The sequence below is a fragment of the Panthera pardus genome, unplaced genomic scaffold, assembly GCF_024362965.1.
Source record: "Panthera pardus isolate Hobbes unplaced genomic scaffold, ASM2436296v1 HiC_scaffold_8, whole genome shotgun sequence".
Lineage (NCBI taxonomy): Eukaryota > Metazoa > Chordata > Mammalia > Carnivora > Felidae > Panthera > Panthera pardus.
The window spans coordinates 3,975,247-3,991,486 of NW_026527013.1; the positions used below are offsets into that span (position 1 = coordinate 3,975,247).

Consider the following 16,240-nt stretch of genomic DNA (forward strand, 5'->3'; position numbering starts at 1 on the left):
AACCACGCGGTCCTCAGCTCACACTGGAGCGGATGGGCACCCGCCATCGGAGGTCGGGAGGAGACGCTGGGCCAGAGGCCCGGGGTGCAGGATGCCCTGAGAAACCTGGCCTGGGAGAAATGGGTCAGTCTGCCCCTCCTGCCACCGTTCACTCCTTCATTTCACCCGCTCTCCACGAGGATGGCAGAGAGGCGACGCACACGGCCTCCAAAGACGGCCTTCCGCGGTTCAAAACCAAACCCAGCTTTGTCCCTTCTGAGCCGTTTGCCCCGCGGCAAGTCACTTAAGCCTCTCTGAGCCTCAGTTTCCCCATTTGGCCACACTCCACCCCCCCCCCCCCCCGTCGCCCCGGACAACACAGATGGAACACTGTCCACGCGAGCAGGAGGAGGCCTCTCCTGGTGCCTACTTAGAGCAGCGGCCAAGGCGGGGCCGATGGGGCTGGCACAGGCTGGCCTCGCTAAGCTGGCGGTCCTTGGCAGTTCTCGGCCCCCCTGAAGGCGGCTGGAGAAGGGCCCAGGCCTGGCTGTCGGGGGAAGTGAAGAGGCTCGGACGAAGCCGAGGCCGCTTCTCAGAGGAGGCAGGTTCCGATTTGGGGCAGGGACTCTATGCCCACTTATTAGGCGCCTGCTGGATGCCAGACCAGGCCTTTGCCCCCGCTGTTCTGGCTGCCGGGGTCACTTGCCCTCCGCACGGCGCCGAGTCCTGCTTTCTGCTCTCGGTCTAGAAGACGCCACCGCCAGGAAGCCTCCCGCGTTCTCTGGGTTGGGCCGAGCACCTCCCTTTGGGCTAACACAGCGCCCGAGTTTCCCCAGCACATGGCTGCTCACCCAGTATTATGGCTGGGCTGCGGGCAGGTTGCTTGGCCGACTGCCACACACAGATGGAGCGCGCAGGGCCGGTGACCGTGCTTAGCATCATCCACGCCCGGGGAGCCCCGCGGGGCCGTTGCTACCGCTGTCCCCACTTTACGGATGGGGAGACTGAGGCTCAGAGAGAGTTCACAGTGGAACCCAGTAGTGTAGCCTCTGCTTGTGGCCTTAGGGCCGGGAGCAAGGCGGGTGTGAGGTCCTGGTCACAGAGCTGTGGCCACCCAGGGACCCCGTGCAAGGGCCTCAGCCCACCTCTGTGCACGCACACGCACGCCACGGCCAACACCCTGTTTTTTGCCCTCCTTGATCCAGGAAGGGAGACCCTTTCCCTCAAACCGCCTCAGAGGCCCCCGGCTTCGTCGTGCAGGGCAGACAGCAAAGGACGAGCGGAAAACACTTAAGTGCCCGTCGCGCGGGAAACCTCTGACTCCACTCACACACATTCGCCTGTGGGGGCCAGACCGCCACCATCACTCCTACACCGCATGCCCCAAGCAAGCCACTTGGCCTCTCCGGGCCACGGCTGCCTCGTCTGGAAGATGGGGACCTAGCAGTGGCACCCAGGATTTTCTCGGAGCTACTTAAAACCCGTCCAGCGGTCTTACTCAGCGCCTCAGAGTCAAGACCGAATTCTCTCCCCAAATTTACAAGATCCTGCGCAAGCCGCCCCCTCCCTCCCTCCCCTCCTCCCTCGCCCCCCACCCCCCCCCCGCTCCCCCTGCTCCAGCCACATGGGCCTCCTTGCTACAGCTCCTCCAACATGCCAGGTCTGGCCCTGCCCCAGGGCCTTTGCATGGGCCGTGCCCTCCGCCTGGACTACTCTTCCTGCACATGCACCTCCTCCCCACCATTCGTGTCAGCAGTGTCACATCGACTGGTCCCTCCCTGACCTTCCTGATCATGCTTGGCACGGGGCCATACAACTGTCCCGCACTCATTGCCCCGAAGACCCCTTAATATGGCCCAGCCCTTCTCAAGGGGTGTGGGAGCCCCTTATCTGCTTGCCAGAAAATTAAACCACATCTGAGCTGATCTCTGAATCCAGCTGCAAAGTCCCGGGAGACAGGGGACAGAGAAACCTGCTAAATGGCACCCCAGGGACAGGCTTGGCGAAACCCCGGCTGGAGACGTCACCACATATGACCCATAGGGCTTCAACGAATACATTGCAAAGCAAAAGTAAGCGGGGGGGGGGGGGGGGGGAGAATGGGAGGAGCTGTCCGTTAAGACTTAGAACACCACCGGGGCTCTGTTGGTGGAGCCGGGGACTCGATCTCGGGATTGTGAGTTCGAGCCCCACGTGGGGGGTAGAGACCGCTTAAAAATAAAATCTTCAAAAAAAAAAAAAAAAAAAAAAGACCTAGGAGACCACCGACGACTCTAGATTTTACGTAGATCCTGAGCCAGACAGCCCAAAGAAACACACATCACGGGGTCCGCATTTCCGTGTGTCTCCTGGATGGATGTCTGAGGCTGTTAGGGAATCATTATTTTGAACAGGATACTGAAGTCCGTGGGGTTTATTATTATTATTATTATTAGTTTAGAGGGAGAGTGTGCGCGAGCAGGAGACAGGGGCAGAGGGAGAAAGAGAGAGAGAGAACCTTAAGTCCAGAGCTGGACACAGGGCTCGAGCCCATGACCCTGGGATCAATCCAATCCCCACCCCCTCTGAGAGCCGCTGCTTTCGAAACACCCCATGCTTCCAGATGAAACCCATCTGGCATTGGCATCGAGATGACAAGGGAGGGGGTGAGCGGAAGGGCGCAGGAGTTGAGAGCGGCCCTAGACAGACACTGGCTGAATCTGAGTAATGGGTTTGTGGCAGGACGGTGAGGGGGGGGGTCATTATTCCATCTCTCTACTTGGGTGCGTTCGACATTCTCCACCATGAAATTTTGCAAGGGGGGGGGAAATTCGGATAAAAGCTGGACGTGAGTTCAGCATAACGTGCCCACGGTGCTTTCTCGGGCCACGTGAGAGGTGTGAGGGGTACGTGGGAACCCTCTGGAGTCTCTCTGCCACTCTTCCAGAAACCTGAAACCAGTGCAAAGTAAAACATTTTGGAAAAAAAAAAACAAAAAAAAAAAACAAACCCACCCACACACAGGACGTTGAAATGCGTAACGAATAAGCCAACCGGGGGTCAGCAGCCCGCGTGCCCGGGATTGGACCGCAGGCGCGGGGCTTCCCAGGGCCACCGTCGGTGACCACACGGCGACTCCCCCCACCCCGCCCCCAGGACCCAGCCTCAGGCTCGGCTGGGATGGGCCACACGGGCGGCAGGAGGGGCCGGAAGCCGGTGGTCTCACAGCAGCCAGGGCGAGAATCCGCTTTCAGACCCACTTTATTCTCTCTAGACTAGAAACACTCCGCATTTCCACCCTCCCTGCCCCGATCTGGGTCGGCCAGGGGCCGCGGGGCCTCACCGCGGCTCTGGGGGCCTCTCCGGGGGCGCAGTGGCCTCGGCGCGGCCGTGCGAGCTGGCTCGGGCCAGCAGCCGCAGCCTCCGCGAGCGCAGCCGGGCCTGGACGGCCCAGAGCGGGGGCCGGTGGCCGGGCAGCGAGGGGTCCTCGTCGCCCAAGCTCTCGACGGTGGAGTCGGAGCCGTCCTCCGTGCCGGCCAGCGAGCGCTGGCACACGGGGCAGGAGCGGCGGGCGGCCTGGGCGAACCAGGGGTCGATGCACTTGCAGTGATAGGTGTGGGAGCAGGGCAGGATCTTGAGCCGGTCGCCCTCCTCGTACTCGTCCAGGCAGATGGCACACAGGTCGTTCCTCCGCGTGAAGGTGCGGACCCGGGCCTTGCGGCGGGCCTGCGTCTGGGCCGCCGGCTCCCGGGGCCCCCGGGCCCCCAGCCAGGCCCACAGCCGTCGCAGGACGAAGACGGCGGACGTGAGCAGGGCCAGGGCGTGGCCCAGCACCCAGGACGCGGCCGGCACGGGGTGGCGGTCCGGGCTGGGGCACGGCGGGTAGTCGGGCAGCCGGAGGACGTGGGCCGACCTGTCGCGGCGCACGATGAGCCGCAGGTCCCGCGAGGCGGCCTCGCCCACGAACACCGAGGGGACGGCGATCTGGCGTCGCGGCCCCTCGAACCCGGGCGCCGTGCGCACCAGCTCGTCGGAGCGCGCGTTGCGCACGACGGCCGCCTCGAAGCCGGCCCGCTGCGCGCGCAGCGCCTTGAGGTCGAACGCGCAGTCGTATGGGCGGATCAGCGCGGTGGCGCCCAGCGAGCCGTTGCCGGGCCGCGGGCCCTCGAGGGGGCGGCACGCGTCGGCCGGCTCGGCCTCCGTCAGGTAGCCCCGCACGCCCTCGGGGGCCAGGGGCACCCCACACAGGGCCGGCGGGTCCGCGAAGTCCAGGCTGCTGGCGTTGCCGGCCCGCACGGCCCGCACCACCGCCCCCGAGGGCGCCAGCAGGGCCAGCAGGATCAGGGCGACCGCCACCCCACGGCCGCCCCCCCTCCGCCTCCTCCGGCCGCTGTGCGCAGCTAGGTCCCGCCGGGGACCGCAGACGGGAGGCCTGCGGGCATCTCCAGGGCCTCCCAGGGCGTCCGTGGCCCGGGTGGAAGGGAGGCGAGCTCGGAGGGGGTGCTCAGAGGCGGGTGAGCGGGGCAGCCTGGCCCCGGGCGGCCCCAGGCAGAAACTGCTCCTGGTGGCACCCAGCGTGCATCGGGCGTGTCTGCGAAGGCCGGTCTCAGGAGCGGTCGACCCGCCCGGAGGCCTTGCTGGAGGATGACACCGAGGCCAGGGGCCCCCGGGGTTCCAGGTGCCGCTGGCCTCTGTGACATCGTCCTGTTACATCCTGTCCCCAGGAGCCCCCGGTTGCCTAGGGCTGTGGCCGGGACAGAACTCCTGGGTCTCAGAGCCGGCGGCCCGAGCAGCCTCGGAGGAAACCTGTGGGAGGTTCAGAGCATGCTCAGTTCCTGGAGCCCGTAAGGCTCAGGGGTGCCACAGAGCGGCCCCCGGTGGCCCGGACCCGGCACTCACCACTCGTCCTCTACGGCATCATCTCCCCAGCCTCCCAGAGACCCACCCAGGAAGGTGCCCCCTTTTCAGATACCCAGAAGGACCCAGACTTGTTCACGACACCCTCCCCCCAACGAGGTCTGTTCTTAAAACCCAAATTCCCAACTTCCTCCCTCTCTCCCCCTCTATTCCCTCTGCTCCAGCCACAGGCGCCCCCTCACTGTCGCCACAACACGCCAGGCCTGGTCCTGCCCCAGGGCCTTTGCACAGGCTGTGCTCGCTGCCTAGAGGGCCCTTTCTCCGGGGCTGGCTCTTTCTCAGGACTTAGGTCTGAGTTCATAGGTCCTTAGAGTTTAACTAGATTTGATTGAGGGGGTGGGGGAGAAGGGTGCCAGGGGCGGGGGGGGGGGCTGCCAGGAAGGGGGGGGTCCCTGACCCACTGCCTGGTATGCCTTCAGTCCTGCACCAGCTTTATTCTCCCACCTCGGTGCCTCTTCCCCAGCCTGGTCCCCAGCTGTGTCCCCATCCTCCGCCAGAGCCCTGGGTGACAGTCTCCCGGCCCCCCCACCCCTTCTCCCCCAAACCCCCCACCCCGAGTCTGCCTCCTCCTGGGCTAGGCTAGCCTGCTCAGGTCTGGATTGCCGGTTCTGCCGTTCACAAGCTGTGTGACGCCAGGTAAATCACTCGACCTCTCTGGGCCCCCGGTTCCAGGTCTGGAAACTGAGCACAACGATGAGGAACCCATCCCGTAAGACGGACGGTGTGAGCGGTGAAGGAGACAAAGCACGATCAGCACTCGGCTCTGGGTCTCACGTCCTCCCTCTCCCGGACCTGACCTGCCTCTGCTTTGAAATCCTTCTAGTCAGGGATCTGTCTGAAATCCCAGGCCTCTGGTCTCCCCGTGGCCCCCCAGTGCCCTCCAGATGAAGTCCAGGCTCCTCTGTGTGGCCCACAAGTCCCCCCACCCTCCCCGCCGCCCCCCGGCCACTCACGGCGGTCAGGACCCTGCCAATCTCTTAAGCCCGATGCTTTTCAACGCTCCGAATGCATCGTGATTCCTTGACCTCTGGGGCCTTGCAAATGCTGCTTGTGGTGCCCGGAAGGGCATTCTGTCCCCTCGTGGCACTTTGCCAGCCTGACTACTTCCTCTGTGGGACTTCTCGGCGGCCCCATGCCTCCCAGGACGGCCCTCAGCCGGCAATGGAGGAGACAGGGACACACGGGCAGAAGGCCATGTGGCAACAGAAGCAGACACAGGAGTGACGTGGTGGCCACGGCAGAAGCCGGGTGGGTGGGGGGGGGGGGAGGACAGGGGACAGAGTCTCCCTGTGAGCCCTGGGAAGGAGCTCGTCCTGCCGACACCGACGTGGGTTGAGGACGGGTTTCTGCTGTTGGAGGACCTTCCCCCAGCCCCGCCCCAGGGGGTGGCACAGGTTACAGCGGCCCTAGGACAGGAATAGCCCCTGGAATCCTTGTCCCCGACAAGGTGAGGTGTTACCACGTGGAGAATGGAGGGTGAGTAAGCATGAACTTGGTGTCAGAGGGCAGGGAACAGCATGCTGGGAATGCGAAGAGAGTAAGAAGGTCTTGAGAGGAGGGAGAGACTGGGGGAGAGGGAGGGAGGGAAGGAGAGGGAGGGAGGGACCGGGGGCGGGGGGAGGGAAGGGGAGCTGCGTGTCTGGAAACAGGGTCTGACCCAAGGACAGGAGAGGGTGGGCAAGGCCACGGAGGACGATGGGAGCCACAGAAAGGCTGAGAGGGAGGGCAGGACCACATTGCCTTTTCCATTTCCACTCTCTAGATTTCTGCACTGCTTGGCTCTTGTGCGATGGGAACGAATTCACTGATTGCTCCTGAAATAAAAAGCAATTTGTGTTTCTGCAAGAGGCCTCTGGCTGCTGGCTGGAGAGGGACGGGGAGGCCGGGAAGCCACGGAGGGGACGGACACTCAGGGAAGGGACTCAGAGGGGACAGGAGCCCTGAGTGAGGAAGAGGACAGCAGGTGCTTGGGGCTCAGTGACGTTACCCCTGCCGAAGCCCTTCCCCCTGGGATTCCTCCCCGAAGTCCCTTGGTGCCCCCGCCTTTCACGTCACTCGAGCAACTGATTTCCCTAAGGGACAGGTCCTTGTCCCCGCTGGGATTTTCAAACCTCATCTGGTTTTCTGAGTCTTTGTATTTTGCAAACCCCATCTCCCCGTGGCAAGATATTTGCGCTTTCTGTGACTCTCACGAAGTTTTGAGAGAAAGACGACAGGAGAGCCGATATTTAGGGAACGTTTTGGTCCATAAAGGAACGGACGGACGAGGATGGGGGGGGGCGGGAGACGGAGAAAGCGGTTCGCCAAAGACCGCGGTGGGTGACGACGGGGCGTCTCGGCTCCCTCGGGCCTGCCATGACAAAGAACCGCAAACCGGGCGGCCGAGGACATCGGGGATTCACGTTTTCGAAGTTCTGGAGACCCGAAGTCCAAGATCAAAGGCTCGGCCGCGCGGCCCTCCTTCTGGAGGCTCCTCTGGCTTCTGGAACCTTCTTGGCTCACGTGCAGGTGGCCTGGAACGTGCCAGCAAATGAACACCCCTGGGCGCGGCCGGGGACCCGGGACCGAACACCCCGTCTCTCTCCCTTCTCAGATGCCAGGGCTCTGGGGTGCGCATCCCACATCACCTCCTGGAGGACCCAGTTGGGCTGAACTCCCAGCTGCCCCCCGCCCCCCGCCAACGTGCTTGCCAAGGTGCTTCCTTTATCAGATGCCCTCCCTCTCCGTCCTTCCGTTTCTGCGCCAGCCGGGGGGCGGCTCTTTTTGTCTTACCCCTCTTCCTCCTCCTTTGTCTCTGTGTCGGTACCTCCGCTGTCCGACCCTGCCCTCTGTCTCCGTCTCTGCCCTCTGTCTCTGTGTGGGTCTCCCTTCGTGCCACTGCGTCCCTGGCTCCTTTCGACGCGCTGGGTGCCGGATATACAGCCGTGACGAAGACAAAACCCCCGACCTTACGGAGAGTCTGTTCCAGCCGAGAAGAGGGAAGTCAGCCAGACGACGAATTAACTCAATGAATAAACCAGCCGTCAGGTGAAGCAATTTCAGGGTGTGAAACACAGCGAAGGAAACGAAAGCGGGGGCAGCATGAGGTGGGGCGGTTCGAGGAAGGTCTCCCCAAGGCTGGCGCATTCGAATGGGAGCCCGAAGAGAGGAACGACCTTTGCTTCTAGAACATTCTTGGGGTGCCACCAAATCACACTCCCCCAAGTCGACCTGGGACGTGCTGGCTGGTGTCATTTCGTTCGGTGCTTTTGTTCATCAAATATGTGCTGGGCACCGACCGTGTGCGAGACCCTGGGCTGGGCGCTGGGGACACGGAAGTGACTGGCACCAACCCAGTCCCCACCGCCCAGGGGCTCTGTCCAGTGGAGGAGGAAAACGACCCACGAGGGAACGGGCATATCTCACGTGGCGATCAGTCCCGTGACGGGAGCCAGACAACAACGAGACAAGCCCAAGTGTCTGAGGAGTCAAGGTCAACCCCGACGAGCTGGGCGGAACTCGTGGGCCAGACCCGGGCCACACTGCCCAGCCCAGGCTCGTCCTGAGCCGATATCAGACAGACCCGAAGGGAGGGGCGGTCCCCCAAACTCTTCCAAAGGTCAAGGTCGTGGAAGATGAGAGACCCATGTGACAACGAAATACAGTGACTGGCTGTGGCCGGGGTCCTGGGCCGGTCAAACCCCGGATAAGGTGAGTTTGTTGGCAACGTTGTACCCGCGTTAATTTCCGGGTTTTGCCCATCCTACCGGGTTCACGTAAAATGTCATCACTCGGGAGAGCTGGGTGGAGGGTGTCCAGGAACGTGTACTCTCTGTACGTGTGGTGACCCCGTTCTTCTGTGAGTCTATGATTATTTCAAAGCAAGACATTCAAAAAACCCAAACAGCCTTAAGGAAAAGAAGAAGAAGGAAGGAGGGGCGCCTGGGGGGCTCAGTCGCTTAAGCATCTGACTTCGGCTCAGGTCATCTCGCGGTTTGTGAGTTCGAGCCCCGCGTCGGGCTCTGTGCTGACGGCTCGGAGCCTGGAGCCTGCTTCCGATTCTGTGTCTCCCTCTCTCTCTGCCCGTACCCCACTCACGCTCTGTCTCTCTCACTCTCAAAAATAAATAAACATTAAAAAAAAATTTTTTTAAGGAAGAAGGGAGGAGGAAGAGGCGGGCGGAGGAGAGGAGGAGAAAGTCTCAGAAGGAGATGGTGGCTGGCCTAGAAGGTGGTCAGGGAAGTCCTCTCTGAGTGGGTTGTCATGTAAACCAAGACCTGAAGGGTGAGGAGGAGTTGGCAGAAGGAGACGGGGTGGGGAAGACCAGCGTTCCAAGCAGCAGGAACAGCACACGGGCAAAGGTCCTGTGGGCAGGAGGGGTCAGTGTGTCTGAAGAAAGGTGAAGAACAGTGTCGCTGGCGTGGGTAACTGCCTTGATCCCGGAGGGCCTTGCGGATAGAAATGGGCATTTTGTCTTTTACTATAAGCGCAACGCAAAGCCTGTGTATCTGGGTTCCCCTGAGACGAGGATTCGGGTACAAGTACTTGACGGGGTAAGTGATTCCAGAAAGCCCAGGAGGGCCGTGGGATAGTGAGAGAGGGAGGGGAAGGAGCCAGAAATGGGGGCGGGGGAGGGCCGCACTCATGAGCAGGTGACCGTGGTAGGCAGAGGGGGCTCAGTCCCATCCGGGACTTCTGGGACACAGCGCAGAGGGAGGAGGGAGCTGGGGTATTTATGCTGCAGCCACCGGCCGGAGGCTACGAGAGGGAGTGACAGGATTCTGCAACACTTCTAGCCTGCACGGGCGTGAGCAAAGCAGGTTCAGGCGGAGGGCCAGAGCTGGGATGCCAGCCAGCAGCACGGGCAGCTGGTGGGGGACCAGGGGACCCGGGAAGGCCATCGACGGCATCAGCCACAGGGCCTTTACCCTTGCACTGACCGGTACGGCAGCTGCGCTCCACAGGGAGCACACGGGGGCGGTGACGGTATTGGGCGGCACAGGTCTAGAACATTCCATCCTCAACGAAACATTCTACTGGGCAGTCCTGCGCTGGAGCATTTTAAGCGAGGGAGGGACACAACCCGATAGAGGGTCGAGGAAAACCCTGCTGGCTGCTGAGGAAAAGCAGCCGGTTGGGGTTAAAAACGGAAACCGGGAGCCTAGGGAGGAAGCAGTCGGGGTGGATGTAACAGAGGCTCAGACCCGTGCAGTAGCAGGCAGGGGTGGGGCAAAGCTTGTCGGAAGCAGCATCACCGGTGGGGGGGGGGTGGGGGGAGCCGCGTGACCATCTGAAGGTAAGAGGAGGAAGGGGAGGTGAGTCTGGCCCCCGCTGTGAGCCCCAGGTGGACACAGGATGGCCGTCCCCAGGATGGGGACCCGGGAGAGGAAGCCACTTCAGAGACGGACACGGAGTTCCGTCTGGGCCCTGCTGGGCCTGAAGGTCAGGGGAAAACCCAGGGGGCAACCGGACTCCAATGGCAGAGGCCGGGGTAGACACAGGAATCTGGGCCCGCGGGGCCCGCTGGCCACAGGCCCAGCTGGCAACCACTGGGCCGTGATGTAACTTGTCAGGCAGAAGCAAAGCCTCGTCCCCAGGCTCGAAGGCACAGCTTGCCTAAATGCTAACAAGTTTTGCCTCCAAATGGTGGCGGGGTGTGTGCGTGTGTATGTGTGTATTTAATTCTGGAATGAATTTAATTCTAATTCCGCCGACTTTGGGGATGGGAAACAGCTGTCTTAATGAGTTAAACAGTGGGTTTAAAATAGCGAGCATCTGTTCGCCGTCTGAGCCAGCACCCGCCGAGGCCACTCGGAGGCTCCGAGCTTCCAGTTCGGGGGCCCTGGCTGCGGCTCTGGGGACGGGAGGGAACACGGCCCAGGATGTGGATTCAAATCCAGCCCCGCCACTGGGGAGGTCGCCGCCCCCGACCCCGGGGGGTTTCTGCTGCCGTATCTGTACCAAGGGGGCTGTGTGCCCACCACCCTGTGCTGGGACCACAGCCCTCAGACGGGTCCCACGGGGCGGCAGACCGTGAGCACAGACCCCTGGCTGTGCGGCCCGAATCCCTCTGTGCCTCAGTGTCCTCGTCTGGAAGTGGAGATAACGACAGTCCCTAACTAACGCGGGGAGTTGTGGGGGGAAAAAAAAGTTGAAAGGAGCTACCACAGGTTAAACGCATGTCTGGAACAGTGCCTGACAGACAGTAAATAAATATATAACAGAATTTCAAGGAGCAAAGAGGCCTAGGGAGAGGAAATAACGCCACAGAGAGGCCTGGGCGGGGCTGACTTGGATGGGGAAGTCAGGGAGGTGAGCGGTCCAAGCAGCGGGCACAGCAGGTGCGAAGGCCCTGAGGCAGGCCCATGTTTGGAGACTGCGTGAATAAGGAGGAGGCCAGTGTGGCTGGAACGGAAGGAGCAGGGCCAGAATTCAGACCCGGCTTTGGTTGCATTAAAGGGGTTTCAGTTTTCTCCCAAAGGCACTAGAGAGCCACTGAGGGTTTCAGGCAGAGGGGGCGTGAATCTGATTTGCAGCCAGACTTCTGGCTCTCGTCGTCCGGGCTTCTGTGTACATTTATTGAGCACCTACCAGAAACCAGGGCCTCAGGGGACAACACCGGGCGGAATGAGACTTGCTCGTGGCCAAGTTGAGAGAAAGGGAGATACTGGGTACGCCCACGAGCTTCCATTCACAGCTTGGCGTGGGGGTTTGAGTCCCAGCTCTGCCACCGTCCTGAGGCCCCCCCTTCTTGTCACGGAGTTGCCTCACGGATGGAACCAGACCTACGCCTAGACTTTCACATGCACGGCCATCACATTTCAAACGCATAGCCCTAATCTTAAAAAAGTGGACCACGCCCCAACCATACGACCCAGGAATCCCACTGCGGAAGCGGGTGAGAGGCAGAGAGTGAGGGAGACAGAGAATCCAAAGCAGGCTGTGGGTGCAAAGCCTGATTGATGCAGGGCTCGAACCTACGAACTGCGAGATCATGGCCCGAGCGGAAGCCCGGCGCTCAACCCACTGAGCCCCCCACCCCCACCCAGGCGCCCCACGCGCGGCAGTATCCCCAACAGCCCAACCCGGAAGCCACCCAAACGTCCACCGACAGGTGAATGAGTAAGGAAGCAGCGATTCATGCCAACCATGGAACATTCCTCATCCAGAAAAAGAAACAGAGCCCGGAGACACACAACAACCCAGAGGAACCTCAAAGCCATGAAGCTGGGGCCACAGGAGCCGCGCTCAAAAGGTGCACTCTATAGCACAGCTAGAAAATGCAAACTAATTTATAAGGACTTCAAGCAGATCGGTGGTTGCCTAGGAAGGGGTGGGGGCGGGGGGTGGGACAGCACGGAGGATATTGGGGGGGACGCAGGGATGGAGGACCTTTGGGGCGAAGGCGTGAAGGACGCGCGCGCTCTGGTTTTACGCGCGGCAGGGAGCCCTGCACACGCGCGCATGCGCGCGCCCGCGAGTGCTCACGTGCGAGAGAATACGTCCAACTGCGCCCGTCCAATATTTGCAGGTTTTTGCCTGCCAGCCCCCCCCCCCAAGCTGTAAAAACAAAGTGAGACAACTACGAAACATTCACTTAGCTCAGCACCCAGGGTGCAGGGGGTTCCGGCTGGGTTGCAGACTCCGTGGCCCTAATGGTGAAGGGGCCTGGGGGTGGGAGCGGGGCATCCCGGGGGACGCTCGTCCAGGGTCACGAGCTTGCCCGCAGTCCTCCCCCCTCTACACGCCCTCCGCCCGGAGAAGGAGCCTGGGCCTCGCCAGCCTGCGCTTCCCCCGCCCGGGGCCGCCGCCGAAAGTAATTTCTTAACGCGCTGCTCTCTGCCAACGAGACGCAAGATTAATTACAGCCACAAACACACTGGGCACCACCTAAATATTTCATAGATCTGCGTGTGCGCGCACACACGCACACGCTCACACGCAGCCGGCGGGCTGGCTCTTGGTTTTTTTCTCTTCTTTCTGTTTTTCTTTTGCTTTTCTTTAAAGGGGGCTGCAGGTAGACATGTGGGGAGACTCCCCTCCCCTCCCCTCTTCTCTCCTGTGTCTTTCCTCCCTTCCTCCCCCCAGAGGGGTCTCCAGGGGGTGGGAGCCTTCTTAGGGCTCAAGGAAGGGATCAGTTCCCCTGGCTGTCTCTGTGCAAGGCGCCAGCTGTGCTGGTAGACTGGAAGAGGTGGCAGGGCCTCTTGGCCATGACCTTGCTCTTGGGGAAAACCGGAGGCCCCTGGGGCATTAGGGGAAATGGCCAAGAGTCCCCTCCCCCTTCCCGAAGAGCCAGTCAACGTGCATTTCTTCGCGTGGCAGGCGATCACTGGGGCATCGAGTGCGGACAGGATCCGAGAGACCCCTCAGCTCCTCGGCTGTGTAACCTTGAGTCAGTGCCTTCCCCTCTCTGAGGCTTGGTTTCCCCATCTGCAAAATGGGGGGATGATAGTTCCCTACGTCGCAGGGCCGCTGTGAGGCCCAAAGTAGGTCTAAAATCCTTATAAAGTCCTCAGCCTGCCACAAAATATACACATCCGAGGTTCGATCGATGCGGCTCTCACGAGGGAGGCACGATTACTGTTTGTTGAGCTCCGGGCCCTGTCCCGGGGGTGGAAATGGAACAGCAAAGGAGACGGCCCCAGCTCTCACACCCCTCCCCATGCCCAGACTTCACCTCTTTTTCTTTCACCCTTGCACTTTATATATGGAGGCTCGTGGGGACTCCGTGCGGGACGTGGACAAAGGAACTCAAAGATGCCTCAGCAATCTCAAGGCCTCTTCTTTTTGCTGATGGGGAGACTGAGGCCCAGGGAGGGGGCAGGGAGGGCTCCCAGGCCTCCATCCCCGAGCCCAGCCCTCAGTCTCAAGTGGGGCTCCGCATAGGCCCGGTCGAGTCCTCGCCCATCCCCAGCCCTGCAGCCGCAGGAGCTGCCTGCCTGCAATTTACCAAATGTGACAGAGTCTTGGCCCCGATGGTACAGCCTGAGCCAGTGGCACCTGCAGGGCCGTCACCTCCCTGCTCCCGGGTCTGAGCGATGGACCGAGGGAGCGAGAGTCGGGCAGGTACTGTTTGTCAGGGGACAGCTGGGGACTCTCTCCGACCCCAAGGATGGGCAGATCGGGACCTCACCAGACAGCTATGGAAACTGAGGCTCCGAGGACAGAAAGTAAGTCATCCTGGTTCATACGGGTATTCGTTGGAGTCCCCCTGGTTGCTGGGCCGGGGGGCTGCAGAAGAGCCTTCCTGGGGCTCATGCCCAGTGGGGAGGATGCACAACAAACAATAAACACTACAAATAATCGTGTGGTGTGTTGGTGCTACGGGGAGAGGGAGCAGGGAGAGGGGGATGGGATGGGGACCGGGCCTCACTGAAGGGATGACATCGGAGCAGACAGCCCAGGGAGGTCGGAAAAGTAGCCAGGTAGCTGGAGGAAGGGCATTGCAGGCAGAAGGTCCGCCCATGCAAAGGTCCTGGGGCAGGAGTGGGTCTGGTGTTCTCCAGAAACAGCAAGGAGACCAGTGTGGCTGAAGCAGCGTGAGTAAAGGGGAGAGGGGAGGGGAGGGGAGGACAGGAAGGGGCCAGGAGGCGGTCCTGTAGGGCCTCAGGGACCGCAGGGAAAACTCGGGCTTTCCCCCCAGGAAGGTGGGAGCCCTGGAGGGCTGCTGGCAGAGGAGGGGGGACCTGACTCGAGTGCTCATGGACGCCCTCTGGTGGCCGCTATGGGGCGGGAGGGGGCAAATTTAGCACAGGTGGTCTGGGAAGAAATCTCTAGAGAGGTGCGCTTTGAACTCCAGGTGACTGAGAAGCCACCCTGGAAAGATCTAGGGTGAGAAAGGGCACACCAGGCAGACGTCACGGCCAGAGCAAAGGCACTGAGGCAGGAACAAGCTTGAACTGTGTGGAGTAGCACCAAGATGGAATGAGATGGGAGGGGACAAGATCGGGACCACGCAGAGCCCTGTGGGCCCCAGGGAGGAGTTTTGGTTTTAGTGGAAGGCCACGGGGAGCCATGGGAGGGCTTTGAGCAAGGGGGGGGGGGGACACAATATGACAGATGATGTGGTAGACAGAATAATAATATCCCCGAAAGGATGTCTCCACCCTAATCCTTCGAACCCATGAGTACGGCACCTTACGTGGTGCAGTGGGGTAAACAGTTTCCCCCCAAAATTCAGACCCACCCAGAAGCCCAGAATATCACCTTATTCGCAAATAGCGGCTGCAGACGTAATCAGTTGTGGATCTCGGCATGGAATCATCTGGGCCCAGGGTGAGCCTTAAATCCAACGACCGGTGGGTGTCCAGGCAAGAAGAGGAGAGGACACAGAGACCAGGAAGGAGAGAAGCTGGAGGCAGAGATGGCGGGCGGCGGCCACAAGCCCAGGAACACCTGGGGCCACCAGGAGCCGGAAGAGGCAGGAAGGACCCTCCCCGAGAGCCTTGGGAGCGAGCGCGGCCCTGCCCACACCTGGACCTCCGACTTCCGGCCTCCAGAACCTCCAGAGAATAAATCTTTGTTGTTTTAAGGCTTCCGTTTGTGGTACTTTGTTACCGCAGCCCCCAGGAGAAAGGAAATTTGCGAGTGTGACTACAGGAAGCATGTCGACACGAGGAAGTTCTTTTCGATCAGCCATCGGGCCCAATGCGATCACCTCCGGCAGAGACGTGGGCAGACCCAGTGCTGCTGGCCCTGGAGCAGGGGCCACCGGCCAGGGATGCGGCGCCTAAAGCGGGGGGACGGGCTCCCTCCCTGGATCTCCCGGGAGGAACCAGCCCTGCCCACGCCTGGGTTTCTAGCCCACGGAATCCCTCGTGGACTTCTGGCCTCCGGGAGCGTAAGATAATAGATGTGTATTGGTTAAGCCCCTAAATCTGTGGTCATGTTACAGCAGCCACAGGGAGCTCGCACGGGTGGTTTCAGTGGCCTCCATTTGGAAGGAGCGCCATCGGGGGCCCCTGGGTGGCCCAGTCGGTGGAGCGTCTGACTTCGGCTCAGGTCACCATCTCACGGTTCGTGGGTTCGAGCCCCGCGTTGGGCTCTGTGCTGACAGCACTCTGCTTAGGATTCTCTCTCTGCCCCCATTTCGCTCACGTGTGCTCTCTCTAAACATACAAACAAACAAACTTTTAAAAATAAAAATAAAAAATGTAAAAAAGTGGGGCACCTGGGTGGCGCGGTTGGTTAGGCATCCAAGTCGTGGTCTCAGGGTTGTGAGTTCAAACCCCGTATTGGGTTCCACACTGGCGTGGAGCCTACTTAAGAAATAAAAAATAAAAACAGGCAAAGAAGTAATATTTTGGGGTGCTGAGTCTTCTTTTGGGGTGATGGATGTGTTTTGGAAGGAGAGAGAAGCAGGGCGGTTGAGACGACTCCACTGGAC

General features: G+C 61.0%; 1 protein-coding gene and 1 long non-coding RNA gene across 2 annotated transcripts; one reads left to right on the forward strand and one right to left on the reverse strand.

Moving 5' to 3' along the window:
* Positions 1–3,201: 3,201 nt before the first annotated feature.
* ZNRF4 (zinc and ring finger 4) lies at positions 3,202–5,362 on the reverse strand. The gene is made up of 2 exons (XM_053898053.1): positions 5,320–5,362; positions 3,202–4,649 (listed from the first exon to the last, which is right to left on the reverse strand). Exons 1-2 carry the CDS (start codon positions 5,360–5,362, stop codon positions 3,298–3,300), a joined length of 1,395 nt encoding a protein of 464 aa, XP_053754028.1. The 3' UTR covers positions 3,202–3,297.
* An 805-nt stretch (positions 5,363–6,167) lies between these two features.
* Positions 6,168–6,720, forward strand: LOC109255885 (uncharacterized). The gene is made up of 2 exons (XR_002075396.2): positions 6,168–6,351; positions 6,638–6,720. It is a non-coding gene; the product is annotated as an uncharacterized LOC109255885 (long non-coding RNA).
* The last annotated feature ends 9,520 nt before the right edge of the window (positions 6,721–16,240 follow it).

What these genes read in the sequence shown, in the direction of transcription:
- ZNRF4 (XM_053898053.1), bottom strand. Translation starts at nt 5,362, where the DNA reads ATGGGGACACAGCTGGGGACCAGGCTGGGGAAGAGGCACCGAG. An exon ending in GCTGGGGAAGAGGCACCGAG is followed by an intron (nt 4,650 to 5,319) that starts GTGGGAGAATAA and finishes ACGATGTCACAG; the next exon opens with AGGCCAGCGGCACCTGGAAC.